This window comes from Ylistrum balloti, unplaced genomic scaffold, assembly GCF_031769215.1.
Source record: "Ylistrum balloti isolate Yb309-2 unplaced genomic scaffold, AGI_CSIRO_Ybal_v1 Utg370770, whole genome shotgun sequence".
NCBI lineage: Eukaryota > Metazoa > Mollusca > Bivalvia > Pectinida > Pectinidae > Ylistrum > Ylistrum balloti.
Window position 1 is genome coordinate 111,824 of NW_026782451.1, and position 22,169 is coordinate 133,992.

The 22,169-nt window shown below is 39.5% G+C and overlaps 1 protein-coding gene across 3 annotated transcripts in view; it reads left to right on the top strand.

Moving 5' to 3' along the window:
* The first annotated feature begins 7,622 nt into the window (after nucleotides 1-7,622).
* Nucleotides 7,623-22,169, top strand: part of LOC132558197 (cytochrome P450 10-like) — a 28,239-nt gene continuing 13,692 nt past the window's right edge. Inside the window, exons 1-2 of one of the 3 annotated variants that reach the window (XM_060222730.1) lie at nucleotides 7,623-7,704; nucleotides 20,402-20,577. In XM_060222730.1, the coding sequence (XP_060078713.1) occupies nucleotides 20,556-20,577 (22 nt within the window). In that variant the 5' untranslated portion in view covers nucleotides 7,623-7,704; nucleotides 20,402-20,555. Of the gene's footprint in view, nucleotides 7,705-9,255; nucleotides 9,339-14,194; nucleotides 14,213-20,401; nucleotides 20,578-22,169 lie in introns of those variants that run through there. The other 2 variants (XM_060222728.1, XM_060222729.1) reach the window with 2 other exon arrangements.

A 22,169-nucleotide genomic window follows, 5' to 3' on the forward strand; every position in this document is an offset into this window, starting at 1 on the left:
ACACCTAGAAGGTATCTACTGATACATTGTATACACCTAGGACGTATCTAGTGATACATTGTATACACCTAGGAGGTATCTAGTATACATTGTATACACCTAGGAGGTATCTAGTGATACATTGTATACACCTAGGAGGTATCTAGTGATACATTGTATACACCTAGGAGGTATCTAGTGATACATTGTATACACCTAGGAGGTATCTAGTCTACATTGTATACACCTAGGATGTATCTAGTGATACATTGTATACACCTAGGAGGTATCTAGTGATACATTGTATACACCTAGGAGGTATCTAGTGATACATTGTATACACATAGGAGGTATCTAGTGATACATTGTATACACCTAGGAGGTATCTAGTGATACATTGTATACACCTAGGAGGTATCTAGTGATACATTGTATACACCTAAGTGGTATCTAGTGATACATTGTATACACCTAGGAGGTATCTGGTGATACATTGTATACACCTAGGAGGTATCTAGTGATACATTGTATACACCTAGGAGGTATCTAGTGATACATTGTATACACCTAGGAGGTATCTAGTGATACATTGTATACACATAGGAGGTATCTAGTGATACATTGTATACACCTATGAGGTATCTAATCTACATTGTATACACCTAGAAGGTATCTAGTGATACATTGTATACACCTAGGAGGTATCTAGTCTAGATTGTATACACCTAGGAGGTATCTAGTGATACATTGTATACACCTAGGAGGTATCTAGTGATACATTGTATACACCTCGGAGGTATCTAGTGATACATTGTGTACACATAGGAGGTATCTAGTGATACATTGTATACACCTAGGAGGTATCTAGTCTACATTGTATACACCTAGGAGGTATCTAGTGATACATTGTATACACCTAGGAGGTATCTAGTGATACATTGTATACACCTAGGAGGTATCTAGTGATACATTGTATACACCTAGGAGGTATCTAGTGATACATTGTATACACCTAGGAGGTATCTAGTGATACATTGTATACACCTAGGAGGTATCTAGTGATACATTGTATACACCTAGGAGGTATCTAGTGATACATTGTATACACCTAGGAGGTATCTAGTGATACATTGTATACACCTAGAAGGTATCTAGTGATACATTGTATACACCTAGGAGGTATCTAGTGATACATTGTATACACCTCGGAGGTATCTAGTGATACATTGTATACACCTAGGAGGTATCTAGTGATACATTGTATACACCTAGAAGGTATCTAGTGATACATTGTATACACCTCGGAGGTATCTAGTGATACATTGTGTACACATAGGAGGTATCTAGTGATACATTGTATACACCTAGGAGGTATCTAGTGATACATTGTATACACCTAGGAGGTATCTAGTGATACATTGTATACACATTGTATACACCTAGGAGGTATCTAGTGATACATTGTATACACCTAGGAGGTATCTAGTGATACATTGTATACACCTAGAAGGTATCTAGTGATACATTGTATACACCTAGAAGGTATCTAGTGATACATTGTGTACACCTAGAAGGTATCTAGTCTACATTGTATACACCTCGGAGGTATCTAGTGATACATTGTGTACACATAGGAGGTATCTAGTGATACATTGTATACACCTAGGAGGTATCTAGTGATACATTGTATACACCTAGGAGGTATCTAGTGATACATTGTATACACCTAGGAGGTATCTAGTGATACATTGTATACACCTAGGAGGTATCTAGTCTACATTGTATACACCTAGGAGGTATCTAGTGATACATTGTATACACCTAGGAGGTATCTAGTGATACATTGTATACACCTAGGAGGTATCTAGTGATACATTGTATACACCTAGGAGGTATCTAGTGATACATTGTATACACCTAGGAGGTATCTAGTGATACATTGTATACACCTAGGAGGTATCTAGTGATACATTGTATACACCTAGGAGGTATCTAGTGATACATTGTATACACCTAGGAGGTATCTAGTGATACATTGTATACACCTAGGAGGTATCTAGTGATACATTGTATACACATAGGAGGTATCTAGTGATACATTGTATACACATAGGAGGTATCTAGTCTACATTGTATACACCTAGGAGGTATCTAGTCTAGATTGTATACACCTAGGAGGTATCTAGTGATACATTGTAAACACCTAGGAGGTATCTAGTGATACATTCTATACACATAGGAGGTATCTAGTGATACATTGTATACACCTAAGAGGTATCTAGTGATACATTGTATACACCTAGAAGGTATCTAGTGATACATTGTATACACCTAGGAGGTATCTAGTGATACATTGTATACACCTAGGAGGTATCTAGTGATACATTGTATACACCTAGGAGGTATCTAGTGATACATTGTATACACCTAGGAGGTATCTAGTGATACATTGTATACACCTAGGAGGTATCTAGTGATACATTGTATACACCTAGGACGTATCTAGTGATACAATATACAACTTGGAGGTATCTAGTCTACATTGTATACACCTAGGAGGTATCTAGTGATACATTGTATACACCTAGGAGTGATACATTGTATACACCTAGGAGGTATCTAGTTATACATTGTGTATACCTAGAAGGAATCTAGTCTACATTGTATACACCTAGGAGGTATCTGGTGATACATTGTATACACCTAGGAGGTATCTAGTGATACATTGTATACACCTAAGAGGTATCTAGTGATACATTGTATACACCTAGGAGGTATCTAGTGATACATTGTATACACCTAGGAGGTATCTAGTGATACATTGAATACACCTAGGAGGTATCTAGTGATACATTGTATACACCTAGGAGGTATCTAGTGATACATTGTATACACCTAGGAGGTATCTAGTGATACATTGTATACACCTAGGAGGTATCTAGTCTACATTGTATACACCTAGAAGGTATCTAGTGATACATTGTATACACCTAGGAGGTATCTAGTGATACATTGTATACACATAGGAGGTATCTAGTCTACATTGTATACACCTAGGAGGTATCTAGTGATACAATATACACCTAGTAGGTATCTAGTCTACATTGTATACACCTAGGAGGTATCTAGTGATACATTGTATACACCTAGGAGGTATCTAGTGATACATTGTATACACCTAGGAGGTATCTAGTGATACATTGTATACACCTAAGAGGTATCTAGTGATACATTGTATACACCTAGAAGGTATCTAGTGATACATTGTATACACCTAGGAGGTATCTAGTGATACATTGTATACACCTAGAAGGTATCTAGTGATACATTGTGTACACCTAGAAGGTATCTAGTCTACATTGTATACACCTCGGAGGTATCTAGTGATACATTGTGTACACCTAGGAGGTATCTAGTGATACATTGTATACACCTAGGAGGTATCTAGTGATACATTGTATACACATAGGAGGTATCTAGTCTACATTGTATACACCTAGGAGGTATCTAGTGATACATTGTATAACCTAACAGGTATCTAGTGATACATTGTATACACCTAGGTGGTATCTAGTGATACATTGTATACACCTAGGAGGTATCTGGTGATACATTGTATACACATAGGAGGTATCTAGTGATACATTGTATACACCTAGGAGGTATCTAGTGATACATTGTATACACCTAGGAGGTATCTAGTGATACATTGTATACACCTAGGAGGTATCTAGTCTACATTGTATACACCTAGGAGGTATCTAGTGATACATTGTATACACCTAAGAGGTATCTAGTGATACATTGTATACACCTAGGAGGTATCTAGTGATACATTGTATACACCTAGGACGTATCTAGTGATACAATATACAACTTGGAGATATCTAGTGATACATTGTATACACCTAAGAGGTATCTAGTGATACATTGTATGTAGGAGGTATCTAGTTACCCATCTGTGTGTATGGTAAGAGGTGATCACCGGTGTGTAAGGTAAACGTTACCATCCGTGTGTATGGTAACAGGTGATCACCTGTGTGTAAGGTAAACGTTACCATCTGTGTGTATGGTAACAGGTGATCACCTGAGTGTAAGGTAAACGTGATCATCTGTGTGTATGTTAACAGGTGATCATCTGTGTGTAAGGTAAACGTTACCATCTATGTGTATGTTAACAGGTGATCACCGGTGTGTAAGATAAACGTTACCATCTGTGTGTATGGTAAGAGGTGATCACCGGTGTGTAAGGTAAACGTTACCATCTGTGTGTATGGTAACAGGTGATCACCTGTGTGTAAGGTAAACGTTACCATCTGTGTGTATGGTAACAGGTGATCACCCGTGTGTAAGGTAAACGTGATCATCTGTGTGTATGGTAACACGTGATCACCAGTTTTTAAAGTAAAACGTGATCACCTAACTCCAATAATTCAATATTGAATATTCAATTGATCTCGTATTTATTAACCTTTTTGTTTGTTTCTCCTTGCAATAGAATACCAAAAGTTAAAAAAGACTACAAATAAGTACGTCAAATTCTGCTGTTCCTTCAATATCAGATCTAACGTAAGTAGAACATTAATATTGATATGTGTAGAGGTAACACTTAACAAAAACCTGTGTATGTTACACGAAGAGTTGTTAAAACTGAATATTATTATCATCGTTATTATAATAGGCCTTAATGAGGAATGTGTGACAGTACAAACATAACCAATGTGACCGCAGCATGAATTGGCGAGCATCTCAACACAAATGAGGAAGGAAGTTGTGGCTGTGCCGCGATCTCGTCCAGCCTAGACAAACCCATTTCGTTAAATTCACGACGTCACGAACGCGTCGTCAGGGCGTCAAATCATCCACCCTAAACATGTCTAAAGCGCCAAATCTGTGACGTCATGATCTCGTCTTCCGAACAGCCTGGATATATCTATAACGTCTAATCTACGACATCGTGACTTTTTATCTGGGCTCCAAATAGTTCTACCTGGAAATGTCTTTAACACCAAATCTACAACGTCAAGACCTCGTCTTCCGGACAGCCTAGACATATCTATAGCGTCTAATCTACGACATTTCTCTGTGTGCTGTATTCCTCTCTGCGTGTTGTATTCCTGTGTGTGCTGTATCCCTGTGTGTGCTGTATTCATGTGTGTGCTGTATCCCTGTATGTGCTGTATTCCTGTGTATGCTGTATCCCTGTATGTGCTGTATTCATGTGTGTGTGCTGTATACATGTGTGTGTTGTATCCTTGTGTGTGCTGTATTCCTGTATGTGTACGTCATTCCTGTGTGTGCTGTATCCTTGTGTGTGATCTATTCCTGTATGTGCTGTATCCCTGTCTGTGCTGTATTCCTGTCTGTGCTGTATCCCAGTATGTGCTGTATTTCTGTGTGTGATGTATCCCTGTGTGTGCTGTATTCCTGTGTGTGCTGTATTCCTGTGTGTACTGTATTCATGTGTGTGTGCTGTATCCCAGTATGTGCTGTATTCCTGTGTGTGATGTATCCCTGTGTGCTGTAATCATGTATGTGTGCTGTATTCCTATGTGCTGTATTCCTGTAAGTGCTGTATTCCTGTATGTGCTGTATCCCTGTGTGTGCTGTATTCCTGTCTGTGCTGTATCCCAGTATGTGCTGTATTTCTGTGTGATGTATCCCTGTGTGTGCTGTATTCAGGCGTGTACTGTATTCCTGTGTGTACTGTATCCCTAAGTGCTGTATTCCTGTGTGTATGCTGTATCCCTGTATGTGCTGTATTCCTGTAAGTGCTGTATTCCTGTAAGTGATGTATCCCTGTATGTGCTGTATTCCTGTAAGTGCTGTATTCCTGTATGTGCTGTATTCCTGTGTGTGCTGTATTCCTGTATGTGCTGTATTCCTGTATGTGCTGTATTCATGTATCTGCTGTATTCCTGTGTGTACTGTATCCCTATGTGCTGTATTCCTGTAAGTGCTGTATTCCTCTGTGTGTGCTGTATCCATGTGTGTGCTGTATCCATGTGTGTGTGCTGTATTCCTGTATGTGCTGTATTCCTGCATGTGCTGTATTCCTGTGTGTGCTGTATCCCTGTGTGCTGTATTCCTGTGTGTGTGCTGTATTCCTGTAAGTGCTGTATTCCTGTGTGTGTGCTGTATTCCTGTGTGTGCTGTATTCCTGTGTGTGCTGTATTCCTGTGTGGGTGCTGTAGTCCTGTGTGTGTGCTGTATTCCTGTGTGTGCTGTATTCCTGTATGTGCTGTATTCCTGTATGTGCTGTATTCATGTATGTGCTGTATTCCTGTGTGTGTGCTGTATCCCTGTAAGTGCTGTATTCCTTTGTGTGCTGTATTCATGTATGTGCTGTATTCCTGTATGTGCTGTATTCCTCTGTGTATTGTATTTCTTTGTGTGTGCTGTATCCCAGTATGTGATGTATTCCTGTGTGTGCTGTATTCCTGTGTGTGTGCTGTATTCATGTGTGTGTGCTGTATTCCTGTGTGTGCTGTATCCCTGTGTGCTGTATTCCTGTGTGTGCTGTATTCCTGTGTGTGTGCTGTATTCCTGTATGTGATGTATTTCTGTATGTGCTGCATTACTGTGTGTGTGCTGTATTCCTGTGTGTGTGCTGTATTCCTGTATGTGATGTATTCCTGTATGTGCTGTATTCCTGTGTGTGCTGTGTTCCTGTGTGTGTGTTGTATTCCTGTATGTGATGTATTCCTGTATGTGCTATATTCCTGTAAGTGCTGTATTCCTGTGTGTGATGTATTGCTGTGTGTGATGTATTCCTGTGTGTGCTGTATTCCTGTGTGTGTGCTGTATTCCTGTATGTGCTGTATTCCTGTGTGTGCTGTATTCCTGTGTGTGTGCTGTATTCCTGTGTGTGATGTATTCCTGTATGTGCTATATTCCTGTAAGTGCTGTATTCCTGTATGTGCTGTATTCCTGTATGTGCTGTATTCTTGTGTGTGATGTATTCCTGTAAGTGCTGTATTCCTGTGTGTGCTGTATTCCTGTATGTGCTATATTCCTGTAAGTGCTGTATTCCTGTATGTGCTATATTCCTGTATGTGCTGTATTCCTGTGTGTGTGATGTATTCCTGTATGTGCTGTATTCCTGTGTGTGTGATGTATTCCTGTAAGTGCTGTACCCCTGTATGTGCTGTATTCCTGTATGTGCTGTATTCCTGTGTGTGCTGTAATCCTGTATGTGCTGTATTCCTGTATGTTCTGTATTCCTTTGTGTGATGTATTCATGTATGTGTTGCATTCCTGTGTGTGCTGTATTCCTGTGTGTCATTATTCCTATATGTGCTGTATTGGTTTAATCAATCGTACAAAGGTTTACAACAAGAAATAGTTATGCTGTATTTCTCGTCACTGAGAGTCGACGTGAACACAATATTTTCCATGTGACACATACATGTAATTATTTCAGACAACGTCCCAAATACACACTTTAAATATATGTTTCAACTTTCATATAAACACAACATAACTCTACATACTATAAATATATATAAATATGGATTCTAAACACACTGCTTTATCAAAGCATAACTCATACTTTACAGTCATTTAAAGTGATCATATTTATACACCCTTGTTTATCTTGATGGAAGAGCTCGGGGGTCGTGCCGAGAGAGGAAGCTTGAGAACGAGGTGACCGTCTGTTGTCTCGGTTACAGAATTCACTGTCGGTTAATTTCGTGTTTGATTTTTGGTCATGTCGGAATGAAGGTAAGATGGAACGTTGATGTTAATGGTAACGAAATGATATTGTATTGCCAAACTTCTATGATAGAATAGCAGAAACGAGAGCTCGCTTTTCTCCAGACCTTATGCATTCTGTGCACGTCGAATATATTTGTAGTAAACACTTCTCACTGTGAAATCGGTCGGGCGAACAAGAGGCTTACTGATATTGTCGCACACTTAACAATTATGTAAAAAAGATCGTGTGTCTAGTACATTGACCCAATTCTTACTTTACATCCTAACTAAGCACGTGCTGTGGTTTGAAATGTATGCGAGATCACTATTTCTACTGGTGTCGATTTATTGGTATGCTTAATTTATTATTGCAATACTTTATGACCAGCGTAAGAGTGGAACAGACAGGTGACCAAGGGCCGTAGCTGATATTGTATATCAAGTTAAGAATTGTTATTCTTTGTGTTAAACATCAACGTGGATGTAAACACATGCACACCTTACATATCACGTTAGACAGAGGTCATAGGTCAACTAAGTCGTGAAAACTGATCTCATAATATACAAGTGACTGGTAACCAAGGGTCACAGGACTAATTACTAAATCATTACTAGATATTTTTTCGATTGCTTATATTGAATATATGTCACCAAAAGGTCATAGGTCAAATAGCACATAAATATAATTTAATGAGGTCAATACCCCCCCCCCCCCCATATTTCGGGGGGGGGGGGTGACAACTCCCTGGGTCATATGATGAGGGTGCATAATACGGATGATGGGGTCACATTTATAAATCTCTAGTGCTATCAGCTACCACACTGAAATGGAAGTATGCCCACCAATCCGGTTTGCTATACCCCCATTACTGTATTCATGTGTTAAAAAGTTAAGACTAGAAGCCCTTAACCGTAATCAAACTGCTATGTTTTGTCTCCAATATAATAACAGTCAACCTTGTGATCTTTCGACTTGCTGAGTGCAGATTTGAACAAATAAAATCGCTCACACACACACACACACACACACACACACACACACACACACACACACACAGAGAGAGAGAGAGAGAGAGAGAGACAGAGAGAGAGACAGAGAGAGAGAAAACAGAAAGCTACACCTGGCTATTTAAAAATTGTTTTTAGAGAGAGGACTCAAAAATTAATACATTCTTATTGCAAACCTTGTGTTTTTTTCTGTGGTTTCACTCTGTTTCGACATTATTACGATATTAACATATTAAGATTCAAATCTTAAGGAACATGTCTCTGGATACGTAGGAAACATCACACGAATGGTCAATCATCAGAGCGAGATCAATATTCAGAAAAACACACATGATTGATTTATCCTCAGACCCAACAATTATAAAAGTGCTAAGTTTTATGTTACAATACTTACGAATACCTTGACATGTGACAGTGCTCGAAAATAACTTTCCTTGCGATAACCTGTTGACCGTGTACTTTATGCTCTAATAAATGGGCCCATGCATTATTTTCGTCACTGATGTGTTCTTTGTCGGGACAGGGTTAGAGACCTACATAACATGGGTTATTTTAAAAAATCATCTGTGACATATTTAGGTAAACATTCTACAGCTGTGTGTGTTAACGAGAGATAATACACACGGAAACAGAATGGCTGCTGTTGGAGGAAGGTAAAATCTTTAACCTATTGGTATATTATTGATGTAATAATGTTTACTATTTCACTTATAGTTACTCAAAGCTTATATACTATGTTTACTTATGTTAGCAGTATTCTAACGACACGAGAGGAGTGTACTCGGATGTAGATCCGATCCACGTATGTGTACTTTCCGGTGTTTACGTACAAATCTGTTGTCGAATTCATCTGTCTTGTTGACTACAAACTCAAAAAAAAATACGAAGACTGGTAAAATAAACAATTATTTATTATTGACTTATACTTAAACAGAACGCAGATGAAACCGTGGTACTACATATGTAAACATTACTGAGAACTCGTCTAGACATGTAATTCAACCTGACTGCATTATAACCGCAAACTCCACTACACTACACTACACTGTAGTAGTGTCATTATTTGTCAATATTGCTTTTAACATATTTGTAGTATTTTAGCTGTGTGCGTTCGTGTGTAACGGAAATCAGCCTACCGTAAATATTGTACTTGGCACATTGCGGCAAAACTTTTAGCGCGCGCGCGAGGAAATAGCACGTGAGAATGCGAGTGAGATACTGAGCGGATGTGATGTAATGTGTAGTAAACCTGTTTGTCCAGTAAGTATTGTCTATGTTAGTAATTAAATGTTGAATGTTGGGAAGTTTTACCTGGCGCACTGGTCACTTTTTGACAGAGTGCTCAGAGCTTCAACATCGTCGAAGTATGATAAAAGCCAGCCTAGCGACCATGAGAGGTAGCGGCACTAGAGCCTAGAATAATTGTAAACTGTGTACTGAACGAGTCAGTCTGAGGGCTCGGCCGACTTAGTTCCGAGAAAACCCTCTTCACACTGAAGAGGTTTTTTTTATTGTAAAAATAAAACTGTGAAGAAAAAGAACCCAGGAGTTGTTTTGATGAGGTTAAAGACAACTATTACGTTGGCGTCCATGTATCGTTGATGGCTTAGTGTACGCCGAAAAGCTTGACGGGTTATCTACCGACTGTGAATATAGACCGGACAGGTAAATTCACCCGAGTGACCAATTTCACCTGATGACGGGAGGGATTTCGAATGTATGTGAATGTATACCAGAAAGACACGCACGTACGCTTGAATGAACTTCAGAAGACCTTGACCAATGAGTGTTTGTGTATCACGCGACTTCGATGTGCTCAGTTAATTCTAACCGTTAATGGACCCGGAGAACTGGACTTGAGTTGACCGTAAGCGGTATATGACAATTTGTGTATCACTGACTTTCCACCCATTGTACTATACATATCTTATATTTACTCCGCAAAACATGAACTGTTAATTGTGTAATTTGATATAACTTATTCATGTCTATTTCTTGAAGTGTGGAGAGGTTGAAGTAAGAAATATCGTAAAAGAAGAACTCACTTTACACTCAGTATCTCCTGCATCGCCAACACAAAACACTGAAGAGATAACGGAGGAGTTAAACGAGAGAAAGCGAAGAGAAAGCAATATAATTTTATTCGGCATTCCTGAACAACAACACAAAAATGTAAAAGAAAGAAAGAAGCTTGATACGAAACACGCAAAAGAAATTATTGGGGCTTGTTGCGACTGTCCTGATGGAATGTTTAAAAAGGTGATCAGGATTGGGGAAAGATATGGAAAACAAACGGAAGATATCAGGGAGTAAAAGAAAATTAAAAGACCATCCCGATTTCTCTAAGATCCGAATCAGAAATGATCTTACTGTTGTCTAGAGAACAAGAGAGAAGCAACTAAGAGCAGAAGCCATCGAGAAAGAAAGCGAAGAAACCGAAGACTTTGTTTACCGGGTCCGTGGGCCTCCATGGAAACGGAGAGTAGTCAAGCTACAGACAACTGATATTTAACAATCGGGAATAGGATGAATTAAATAATTATTTTAGTAGGGATCACAAGATGTGTGTGAATTGGACTAATGAGGGAGTTATGTTTAAATCGAAATACTGATCAATTCTAAAACTATAATGTAGATATGGATATAGAAGCATTTATTTTGTCTGCGTCCATCAAAATCTTATCTTATTTCTCAGTTTATTATTTTTGTTTATAGTGTGCTCACTTCAATATATTTCTAGTTTGAATTATGTTTTCACTTCAGGAACTATTGATAAAATTGATTTTTATTTTTTTTCTCTTACTTTGATTTGTTTGAATGTTTTCATATTGAGCTTTCATTGGATTTCCTTCAGAACACATTGATTTTTTTTAGTTTTTCTTTTTGTTAAATTGTGTACTTATTTTTTCTGTCTTAGATTAATTTTTACTTTGCTTCAGAGGTATCACTTGCACTTATTTTTCTCCGATTTTTTTGTTTGCATTTAAATTGACTGATCTGTTTCGAGGATGTTTTAAAAAATTGTCTGATTTTTTTTTCATTTGACTTAATCTGTTATAAAGTCTTTAAATTGGATTGATAGTTTTTTTTTATTTTTGGTTTTCATTTTTGCTTTTATTTCGAAAGTTAACATGTAGGATTGCTTTATTATTCTTTTAAGTGGAATTAGTTATTTGTTGATAATTACTTGGTCGCAGTTAATAATTTCTTTGTTTCACGTGCAGTGTGGATCTTTCTGTATTGATGTTGAATGGATGACATTGCATCAGATGTTTTTTATCGCTAATCGGATTGACATTTTCGTTTGCTTTTTCGCGTGTGTTTTGGCTGAACGCGACCGAATATATTTTTTTTTAGAATTTATATAGGTCTATTTCAGGTTAGTCATTGATGGTAGATGTGGCAGAGCTGGCTGATTTGATTTGATTTGTAAATGTAAATATATATATGAGGACAAGAGTAAAATACTTGTTCTGTGTTTGGTAAGAACACATAGATAAACTTAGCGTTTTCTTGAATATTTATTTTGATTTGTTGTATTATTGATTATTGTTGACTGATTGTAAAAGAAAACTCTCGCTGGCGGGAGCGATACTTTCACAAGAGGAAGGGGACTCTGAAGAGGATGTGTCTAGGTTGTATTCACAAATGGGTGCAAGACCAAAAGGTGAGAGTTTAGTTAAGTTAAGGCGTCAGATGATGGATTTCCTTAATTCAACAGGAGGATTGGACTCTGCTGATCTATCGATAGCTGGACAAGGGATAATTGGAAATGTAGCGGTTCTACCACAGGTACTATGGACACGAGATTCTACTAGTTACCGTTATCTACTGGAGATCGAGGGAACGGTGTAGCTACTTTCGATTTACGGAAATACGAAGTGCAATGTCTGATTGACACGGGTAAGTCACATGATGTCATAGGGCAGTCTATCCGAAGATCTTTGAAGGGAACCGCAGCCAGAGTAGCCATGCGGTTAGGAGCTAATGCGACGCCGGCGCAGTTAATCGCCAAACTTAGAAGTCTGTACGGCATATTAGATGACCAGGAGACCTTGCTGGAGAATTTTTATGCCGCACATAAGCATTTCAAGGAAAATGTGACGGAGTGGGCTTGTAGACTGGAAGACTTGTTGCTAAGAGCTGATTCCTGTATAGGACCCGAGGAACGCAATAAGCGATTGAACGACAAGTTTTGGTCTGGTATGAGGCAAGACTTAAGAGATGTTACTGGCCACAAGCATGATTCCATTGCCGATTATGAAGAACTGTGCATAGCAGTTAGGTCTATAGAGAGGACAAGAGATAGTGAGAAAACATCAAAGGTGACTGCAACTTTCAACTCAGCTGCTGAGGGGGAGGAGAAGGAGGACTTGCGATCTATGGTCAACTAATTATCTGCTGCTATTCAGAGGTTAGAGAAGCAGATATCCGTTGGTGGGACAACCTCGAGGAAAAACAGCCGAGATCACCGTAACAGGAATAGAGGGAACTCTAACAACTTCGGAGAAGGGTCTGTCTACCACTCGAAGCCATCGCAAGAGAAGACTGATCAGGATGACGAGTCTTCGGACAGGAAGTCTGATGTTATATGTTGGAGGTGCAGACAGCCTGGACATATAAGAGCGCGTTGCAGGGTTATCATAGATCACTCACGCAGTTCGGTAAAAGTGAAGGAGTCTGTGAAGACGGACCGCTCATAGATTTCCGAATTCAAGGTCTGAACAAGAGTACTAAGGCTAATAGGACAGGAACACAAATGATTGGCAACGCTTATGAAGTAGATGTCAACGTAGAAGGTAAGGAAACAAGGGCGTTACTGGATACAGGTGCGACCGTGTCTACAGTGAACCAACAGTTTTATGAATGTCATTTGAGTCATTTAGATCTACAGCCTATTGATGAAACTCTTACTATAGAATGTGCTGATGGACAACAGTTACCTTACTCCGGATTTATTGAAACAGAGGTCAGTTTTGAAGGACTAATTGGAAGAGGTGAGCAGAGATGTCTTTTATTGGTAGTCCCCAACAGCAATTATAACTCCAAGGTACCAGTTTTGTTTGGAACTCACGTTTTGTCGGTACTGTTGGAAGATTGTCGTAGCAAGAATGGAATGAAGTTCTTGCAGAAGGGATTGGATACCCCATGGTTTTTAGCATTTCGTTGTATAACGTTGAGATATCAGGATATAGTAAGAAATCACAACAGCATTGGCCTCGTCAAGAATGCAGGAAATATGGGATGTGTCATAAGACCTAATTCTACTATCACGCTAAAGGGATATGTAGACCAGCGGAGCGCTTATCCAACGACCTGTGCTATCATTCACCCCACAGAACGATCCAAGCTATCCAAGGATATAGATATTACACCTATAGTGTTTTCCTATGACTGCGACAGTTCACATCCATTAGACGTTCAACTTTCCAATCTGACCACACATACGTTTATCATTCCTCCCAGGGCACTTTTATGTGAGAATCAACCAGTGATTGTCAAGGAACTTGCTATTGTCGATGGAGAGGTAGGAATACCTAAGTCATTTCTGGACATGATAGACTTCTCCAATTCAGCTGTTTCAGTGGAGGAACTACAGCATGGGAAGAAACTCATTCAGGGATACGAGGATATCTTATTTGAACGTTAATACTTACTGTAGATGTAGTATGTATATGTAAATGCAAACCCGATGGAAGATGAGGGCATCTTTCATTTAAGCGGGGGAACACCTGATGAAATTGAGGAGTTTTATGTCTATTTCAATTTTTCCTCAGTTGCAGATTTTATATATGTTAAAATTTTGTATGGACTTGTTGTATTGATAAATAATGTTTTAATTTCAGTCTGTCCTGATTATGTAGATGAGGACATCTTCCATCTAAGGAGGGGAGAATGTAGTCGTGTCATTATTTGTCAATATTGCTTTTAACTTATTTGCAGTATTTTAGCTATATGCGTTCGTATGTAACGGAAATCAGCCAAACGTAAATATTGTACGTGGCGTATTGCGGCAAAACTTTTAGCGCGCGCGCGGAAATAGCCCGTGAGAATGCGAGTTAGATACTGAGCGGATGTGATGTAATGAGTAGTAAACCTGTTTGTCCAGTGAGTATTGTCTATGTTAGTAATTAAATGTTGAATTTTGGGAAGTTTTACCTGGCGCATTGTTTACTTTTTGACAGAGCAACATCGTCGAAGTATGATAAAAGCCAGCCTAGCGACCATGAGAGGTAGCGGCACTAGAGCCTGAAATTGTAAACTGTGTACTGAACGAATCAGTCTGAGGGCTCGGCCGACTTAGTTCCGAGAAAACCCTCTTCACACTGAAGTGGGTTTTTTTTATTGTATTAATAAAACTGTGAAGAAAAAGAACCCAGGAGTTGTTTTGATGAGGTTAAAGACAACTATTACATAACACGCGTGTAAAGTATGCTATACTTGACTGGGTGCTTCTCCTTTCTCCCACGTTTTCAGAAAACATAAATGCAGTGATGATATTTTTAATTTGTTTTACCTGTAGTATTCTTCCATCTGTTTACCTGTGTTGTTCTTATATCTGTTTACCTGTGTTGTTCTTCCATCTGTTTACCTGTGTTGTTCTTCCAAATGTTTACCTGTATTGTTCTTCCACCTGTTTACCTATGTTGTCCTTTCACCTGTTTACCTGTGTTGTCTTCCATCTGTTTACCTGTGTTGTTCTTCCATCGGTTTACCTGTGTTGTTTTTCCACCTGTTTACCTGTGTTGTTCTTCCACCTGTTTACCTGAATTGTTCGTGAACCTGTTTACCTGTGTTGTTCTTCCATCTGTTTACCTGTGTTGTTTTTCCAAATGTTTACCTGTATTGTTCTTCCACCTGTTTACCTATGTTGTCCTTTCACCTGTTTACCTGTGTTGTCTTCCATCTGTTTACCTGTGTTGTTCTTATATCTGTTTACCTGTGTTGTTTTTCCACCTGTTTACCGGTGTTGTTCTTCCACCTGTTTACCTGAATTGTTCGTGAACCTGTTTACCTGTGTTGTTCTTCTATCTGTTTACCTATGTTGTTCTTTCACCTGTTTACCTCAATTGTTCGTGAACCTGTTTACCTGTGTTGTTCTTTCATCTGTTTACCTGTGTTGTTCTTTCATCTGTTTACCTGTGTTGTTCTTCCATCTGTTTACCTGTGTTGTTCTTTCATCTGTTTACCTATGTTGTTCTTTCATCTGTTTACCTGTGTTGTCTTCCATCCGTTTACCTGTGTTGTTCTTTCATCCGTTTACCTGTGTTGTTCTTCCATCTGTTTACCTGTGTTGTTCTTCCATCTGTTTACCTGTGTTGTTTTTCCACCTGTTTACCTGTGTTGTTCTTCCACCTGTTTACCTGAATTGTTCGTGAACCTGTTTACCTGTGTTGTTCTTCCATATGTTTCCCTGTGTTGTTCTTCCATATGTTTACCTGTGTTGTTCTTCCACCTGTTTACCTATGTTGTCCTTTCACCTGTTTACCTGTGTTGTTCTTCTATCTGTTTACCTGTGTTGTTCTTCTATCGGTTTACCTGTGTTGTTCTTCAAACTGTTTACCTGTGTTGTTCTTCTATCTGTTTACCTGTGTTGTTCTTCCACCTGTTTACCTGTGTTGTTCTTCCATCTGTTTACCTGTGTTGTTCTTCTATCTGTTTACCTGTGTTGTTCTTCCACCTGTTTACCTGTGTTGTTCTTCCATCTGTTTACCTGTGTTGTTCTTCCACCTGTTTACCTGTGTTGTTCTTCTATCTGTTTACCTGTGTTGTTCTTCCACCTGTTTACCTGTGTTGTTCTTCCATCTGTTTACCTGTGTTGTTCTTCTATCTGTTTACCTGTGTTGTTCTTCCACCTGTTTACCTGTGTTGTTCTTCCACCTGTTTACCTGAATTGTTCGTGAACCTGTTTACCTGTGTTGTTCTTCCATATGTTTACCTGTGTTGTTTTTCCAAATGTTTACCTGTGTTGTTCTTCCACCTGTTTACCTGTGTTGTTCTTCCATCTGTTTACCTGTGTTGTTCTTCTATCTGTTTACCTGTGTTGTTCTTCCACCTGTTTACCTGTGTTGTTCTTCCATCTGTTTACCTGTGTTGTTCTTCCACCTGTTTACCTGTGTTGTTCTTCTATCTGTTTACCTGTGTTGTTCTTCCACCTGTTTACCTGTGTTGTTCTTCTATCTGTTTACCTGTGTTGTTCTTCCACCTGTTTACCTGTGTTGTTCTTCCATCTGTTTACCTGTGTTGTTCTTCTATCTGTTTACCTGTGTTGTTCTTCCACCTGTTTACCTGTGTTGTTCTTCCATCTGTTTACCTGTATTGTTCGTGAACCTGTTTACCTGTGTTGTTCTTCCATATGTTTACCTGTGTTGTTTTTCCAAATGTTTACCTGTATTGTTCTTCCACCTGTTTACCTATGTTGTCCTTTCACCTGTTTACCTGTGTTGTCTTCCATCTGTTTACCTGTGTTGTTCTTATATCTGTTTACCTGTGTTGTTTTTCCACCTGTTTACCTGTGTTGTTCTTCCACCTGTTTACCTGAATTGTTCGTGAACCTGTTTACCTGTGTTGTTCTTCTGTCTGTTTACCTGTGTTGTTCTTCCATCTAATTACCTGTGTTGTTCTTCCATCTGTTTACCTGTGTTGTTCTTTCATCTGTTTACCTGTGTTGTCTTCCGTCTGTTTACCTGTGTTGTTCTCCCATCTGTTTACCTGTGTTGTTCTTCCACCTGTTTACCTGTGTTGTTCTTTCATCTGTTTACCTGTGTTGTCTTCCATCTGTTTACCTGTGTTGTTCTCCCATCTGTTTACCTGTGTTGTTCTTCCACCTGTTTACCTGTGTTGTTCTTCCACCTGTTTACCTGTGTTGTTCTTCCACCTGTTTACCTGTGTTGTTCTTCCACCTGTTTACCTGTGTTGTTCTTTCATCTGTTTACCTGTGTTGTTCTTCCACCTGTTTACCTGTGTTGTTCTTCCACCTGTTTTCCTCTATTGCAAGAATCAAGTGTTTGTTTCTATGTTACATATTAGGTATACATAGACAATTTATATACATAGACATGAATATCCCCTTGTGTGACCCGTCACGACAACTTTTGACAACGACCCTTATACACAAAAGTCTCGATGGCACAATCATTATAAACATCATTCATTTTGTTTTGGCCTCTAACAGGAATTCCAAGTGGTTGTAAAAATACAACCAAATTAATTCAAATTCGACCTCCCATTGTAATGCTCCCAAGCTGTATAAATTAATATAAGCCTTACTGTTGAGTCCTAGAAGGACAAAACAGTTGTATGACGAAGTTCAATCCATTATTTTTTACTCCATTTCTTAATTCGTATTAAAAGAGCTATTCAATTGTGTGTATAACAATTTTGATAAATAATACAGTCTTATCTATCATGTCCACAAACATTAAATGAAGACCAATTGTACAAATTCATCATTGCTAGAGATTTTGAGTCACATGTTCAAAAGAGATTGATCAGTATCTGTAAAGTTAACTGACTACGCTCAACACACAACGAATAACGCGACATCACATAACGCACGGCGGACGACGCTCAACGCACAACGGACAACGAATAATACGACAACGCATAACATACGTCGCACGAACCACGACACGGCGGACGACGCACAACGCACGACACACTGCGGACGACACACGGCGGACGACGCACAACGTACGACACACAGCGGACGACATACGACGCACAACGTACGACACACGGCGGACGACGCACGACGCACAACGTACGATACACGGCGAACGACGGACGACGCACAACGTACGACACACGGCGGACGACGCACGACGCACAACGGACGACACACGGCGGACGACGGACGACACACGGCGGACGACGCACGACGCACAACGTATGACACACGGCGAACGACGGACGACGCACAACGTACGACACGCGGCGGACGACGCACAACGGACGATACACGACGGACGACGCACTACACACGGCGCACGACGCACAACGTACGACACACGGCGAACGGACGACGCACAATAGACAAGGTACAACAGATGGCGCCGTAACTCACAAGAACGACGCTCAACGCACAACGGACAACGAATAATACGACAACGCATAACATACGTCGCACGAACCACGACACGGCGGACGACGCACAACGCACGACACACTGCGGACGACACACGGCGGACGACGCACAACGTACGACACACAGCGGACGACATACGACGCACAACGTACGACACACGGCGGACGACGCACGACGCACAACGTACGATACACGGCGAACGATGGACGACGCACAACGTACGACACACGGCGGACGACGCACGACGCACAACGGACGACACACGGCGGATGACGGACGACACACGGCGGACGACGCACGACGCACAACGTATGACACACGGCGAACGACGGACGACGCACAACGTACGACACGCGGCGGACGACGCACAACGGACGATACACGACGGACGACGCACTACACACGGCGCACGACGCACGACGCACAACGTACGACACACGGCGAACGGACGACGCACAATAGACAAGGTACAACAGATGGCGCCGTAACTCACAAGAACCTTCATTTTTTTTTAAGATTTTAAATAACAGATGTATTTGATTCTATCCAACCTTTTATAAACAATAATACTGCTCCTTATCCACTCTGACACAATAGATTGTTTGATGTGCCCCATACAAGAACTTGTCAATATAGCACTAGCTTCTTTCCAAAACTCATGAATGAATGGAATGGCCCATCTTGTCTGTATCCCTCATTAACTTCTATTTATGCGATAAAAAAAACTTTTTTATCACAGCAAGCTACCATTCCTGCTTTCCACTGTAATGATACTTTCAAATATAAAGGACAAAGAAAAGCTAACATAATTTTATGTCAACTAAGAAACTCTGCAAGTAATCTGAATTTTGATTTATTCAATTCCCACCTTAAAGATAACCCTGCCTGTAGCTGTGGCCATCCAGTTGAAGATTGTACTCACTTCTTTTTCCACTGTCCCTTCTTCACTAACCAGAGACAACTCCTCTTTAATTCCCTTTCTGACCTTAGTGATTCTATGCCTCCTACAATTGATACATTTCTTAAAGGTTCTCCTATACTTGATGCAAACATGAATAAATTTATTCTTGATATAGTTCAGAGATTCATAACTGACACTGGTCGCCTGTTTTAGCAAATGTACATCCCATTCTATACTTCTATCTTTTCTATCTTTCATTTGTATTTGATGTCTCAAGTGTGGGTCCGCCTGTCCATTTTAGGGACTCAGCTCAGGATTGTGTGCAAATGGACTGTTTGAACCTGCAGCCTGTCCCACCACAAATGGAGATATTTTGACCCAGTCTTGTAATATCTTGTGATACCTTATTGTACTTTTTAGTTTATGTTACTGCTCTGGAACTCAATAATACAAATGATGGTGATGCCTATTTTGCATTTCTGTTATATAATCATCCATTTGAATCTATCTTCTACATTCTTATTCCTAATATTATTATTATCTGTTATCTTTAATTTTGATTAATGTGTCTATATACTTGTTTATGCACTGTAAGGAGAGGGCTTTCATAGGCTCTGCCTGTTGCCCAATTCCTATTGTCAATACCACCAAGACAATAAAATATTCTGAAATCAAAAACCTTCAGTTCAGGTGAGGTTAACAGGTGATTATGCATTTTCTGTTCACAGGTCTTGCCGATTATTACGAGAGGTCCATAATGCCATATCGAGAGTCTGCTCGATTCATACAGCCTCTATTTACGATGGAACAGTCGAGGACATCAAACCTTTCGGTGACATTCCTGGGCCAGGAGGTATATACAGGGTACCGTACCTAGGAACAATGCTGCAATTTAAACCATTCAGTAAGTAACTTGTTATTGCTTTGTGCAACGTTATTAACATCGTCGTGAGGGGTTTAACATCTTCGCCAATGTCATATGTGAACAAGAGTTAGGAGGTGAACCAAGGTTGAAAATCCAAGCTAAGGAAGAAAGAGCATACCAGACAGAAGAAACCATAGATCCTAAAAAGAAAGGCCATGATGCCCTCTAGTGTATGATATTTATGAGTTCTGTTATAACTGGATATTGTCCTTGCTTCCTCTTATTCGTACTTACCTGTTTTTATAGTGAGAGGTGAATTCATGATATGGAAATATCAACATTCCAGAAAAACCTGTTTGCCATTGTGTTTTCCTGTCGGTCATAGTGTTTTACAGACATTCATTGTGTTTTTTAATGTCTGCAGACGGCCATTGTATTTTCCTGTGGGTCATAGTGTTTTACCGACAGCCATTGAGTTTTACTGCTGACCATTGTTTTTTACCATCGGCCATTGTGTTCTACTATCAGTCATTGTTTTTTAATGTCTGTCATTGTGTTTCACAGGCAGCCATTGTGTTTTACTGTCTGTCATTGTGTTTTACAGACAGTCGTTGTGTTTTACTGTCTGTCATTGTGTTTTACAGACAACCATTGTGTTTTACAGACAGCCATTTGTTTTGCTGTCTGTCATTGTGTTTTACAGACAGCCACTGTGTTTTACACACAGCCATTTTGTTTTACTGTCTGTCATTGTGTTTTACAGACAACCATTGTTTTTTACTGTCTGTTATTGTGTTTTACAGACAGCCATTGTTTTTTGCTGTCTGTCATTGTGTTTTACAGACATCCATTGTGTGTTATTGTGTGTCATTGTGTTTTACAGACAACCATTGCGTTTTACAGACAACCATTGTTTTTTTCCTGTCGGCCATTGTGTTTTACAGACAGTCTTTGTGTTTTACTGTCTGTCATTGTGTTTTACAGACAGCCATTGTGTTTTACTGTCTGTCATTGTGTTTAACTGTCTGTCATTGTGTTTTACAGACATCCATTGTGTTTTACTGTGTGTCATTGTGTTTTACAGACAGCCATTGTGCTTTACTGACAGTCATTGTGTTTTACTGTCTGTCATTGTGTTTTACAGACATCCATTGTGTTTTACTGTGTGTCATTGTGTTTTACTGACAGTCATTGTGTTTTGCTGTCTGTCATTGTGTTTTACAGACATCCATTGTGTTTTACTGTGTGTCATTGTGTTTTACAGACAACCATTGTGTTTTACAGACAGTCTTTGTGTTTTACTGTCGGCCATTGTGTTTTACAGACAGCCATTGTGTTTTACAGACAACCGTTGTGTTTTACAGACAGTCTTTGTGTTTTACTGTCGGCCATTGTGTTTAACTGTCTGTCATTGTGTTTTACTGTCTGTCATTGTGTTTTACAGACAGTCTTTGTGTTTTACTGTCGGCCATTGCTTTTTACTGTCTGTCATTGTGTTTTACAGACAGTCTTTGTGTTTTGCTGTCGGCCATTGTGTTTTACAGACAGCCATTGTGTTTTCCTGTCGGCCATTGTTTTTTACTGTCTGTCATTGTGTTTTACAGACAGTCTTTGTTTTTTACTGTTTGTCA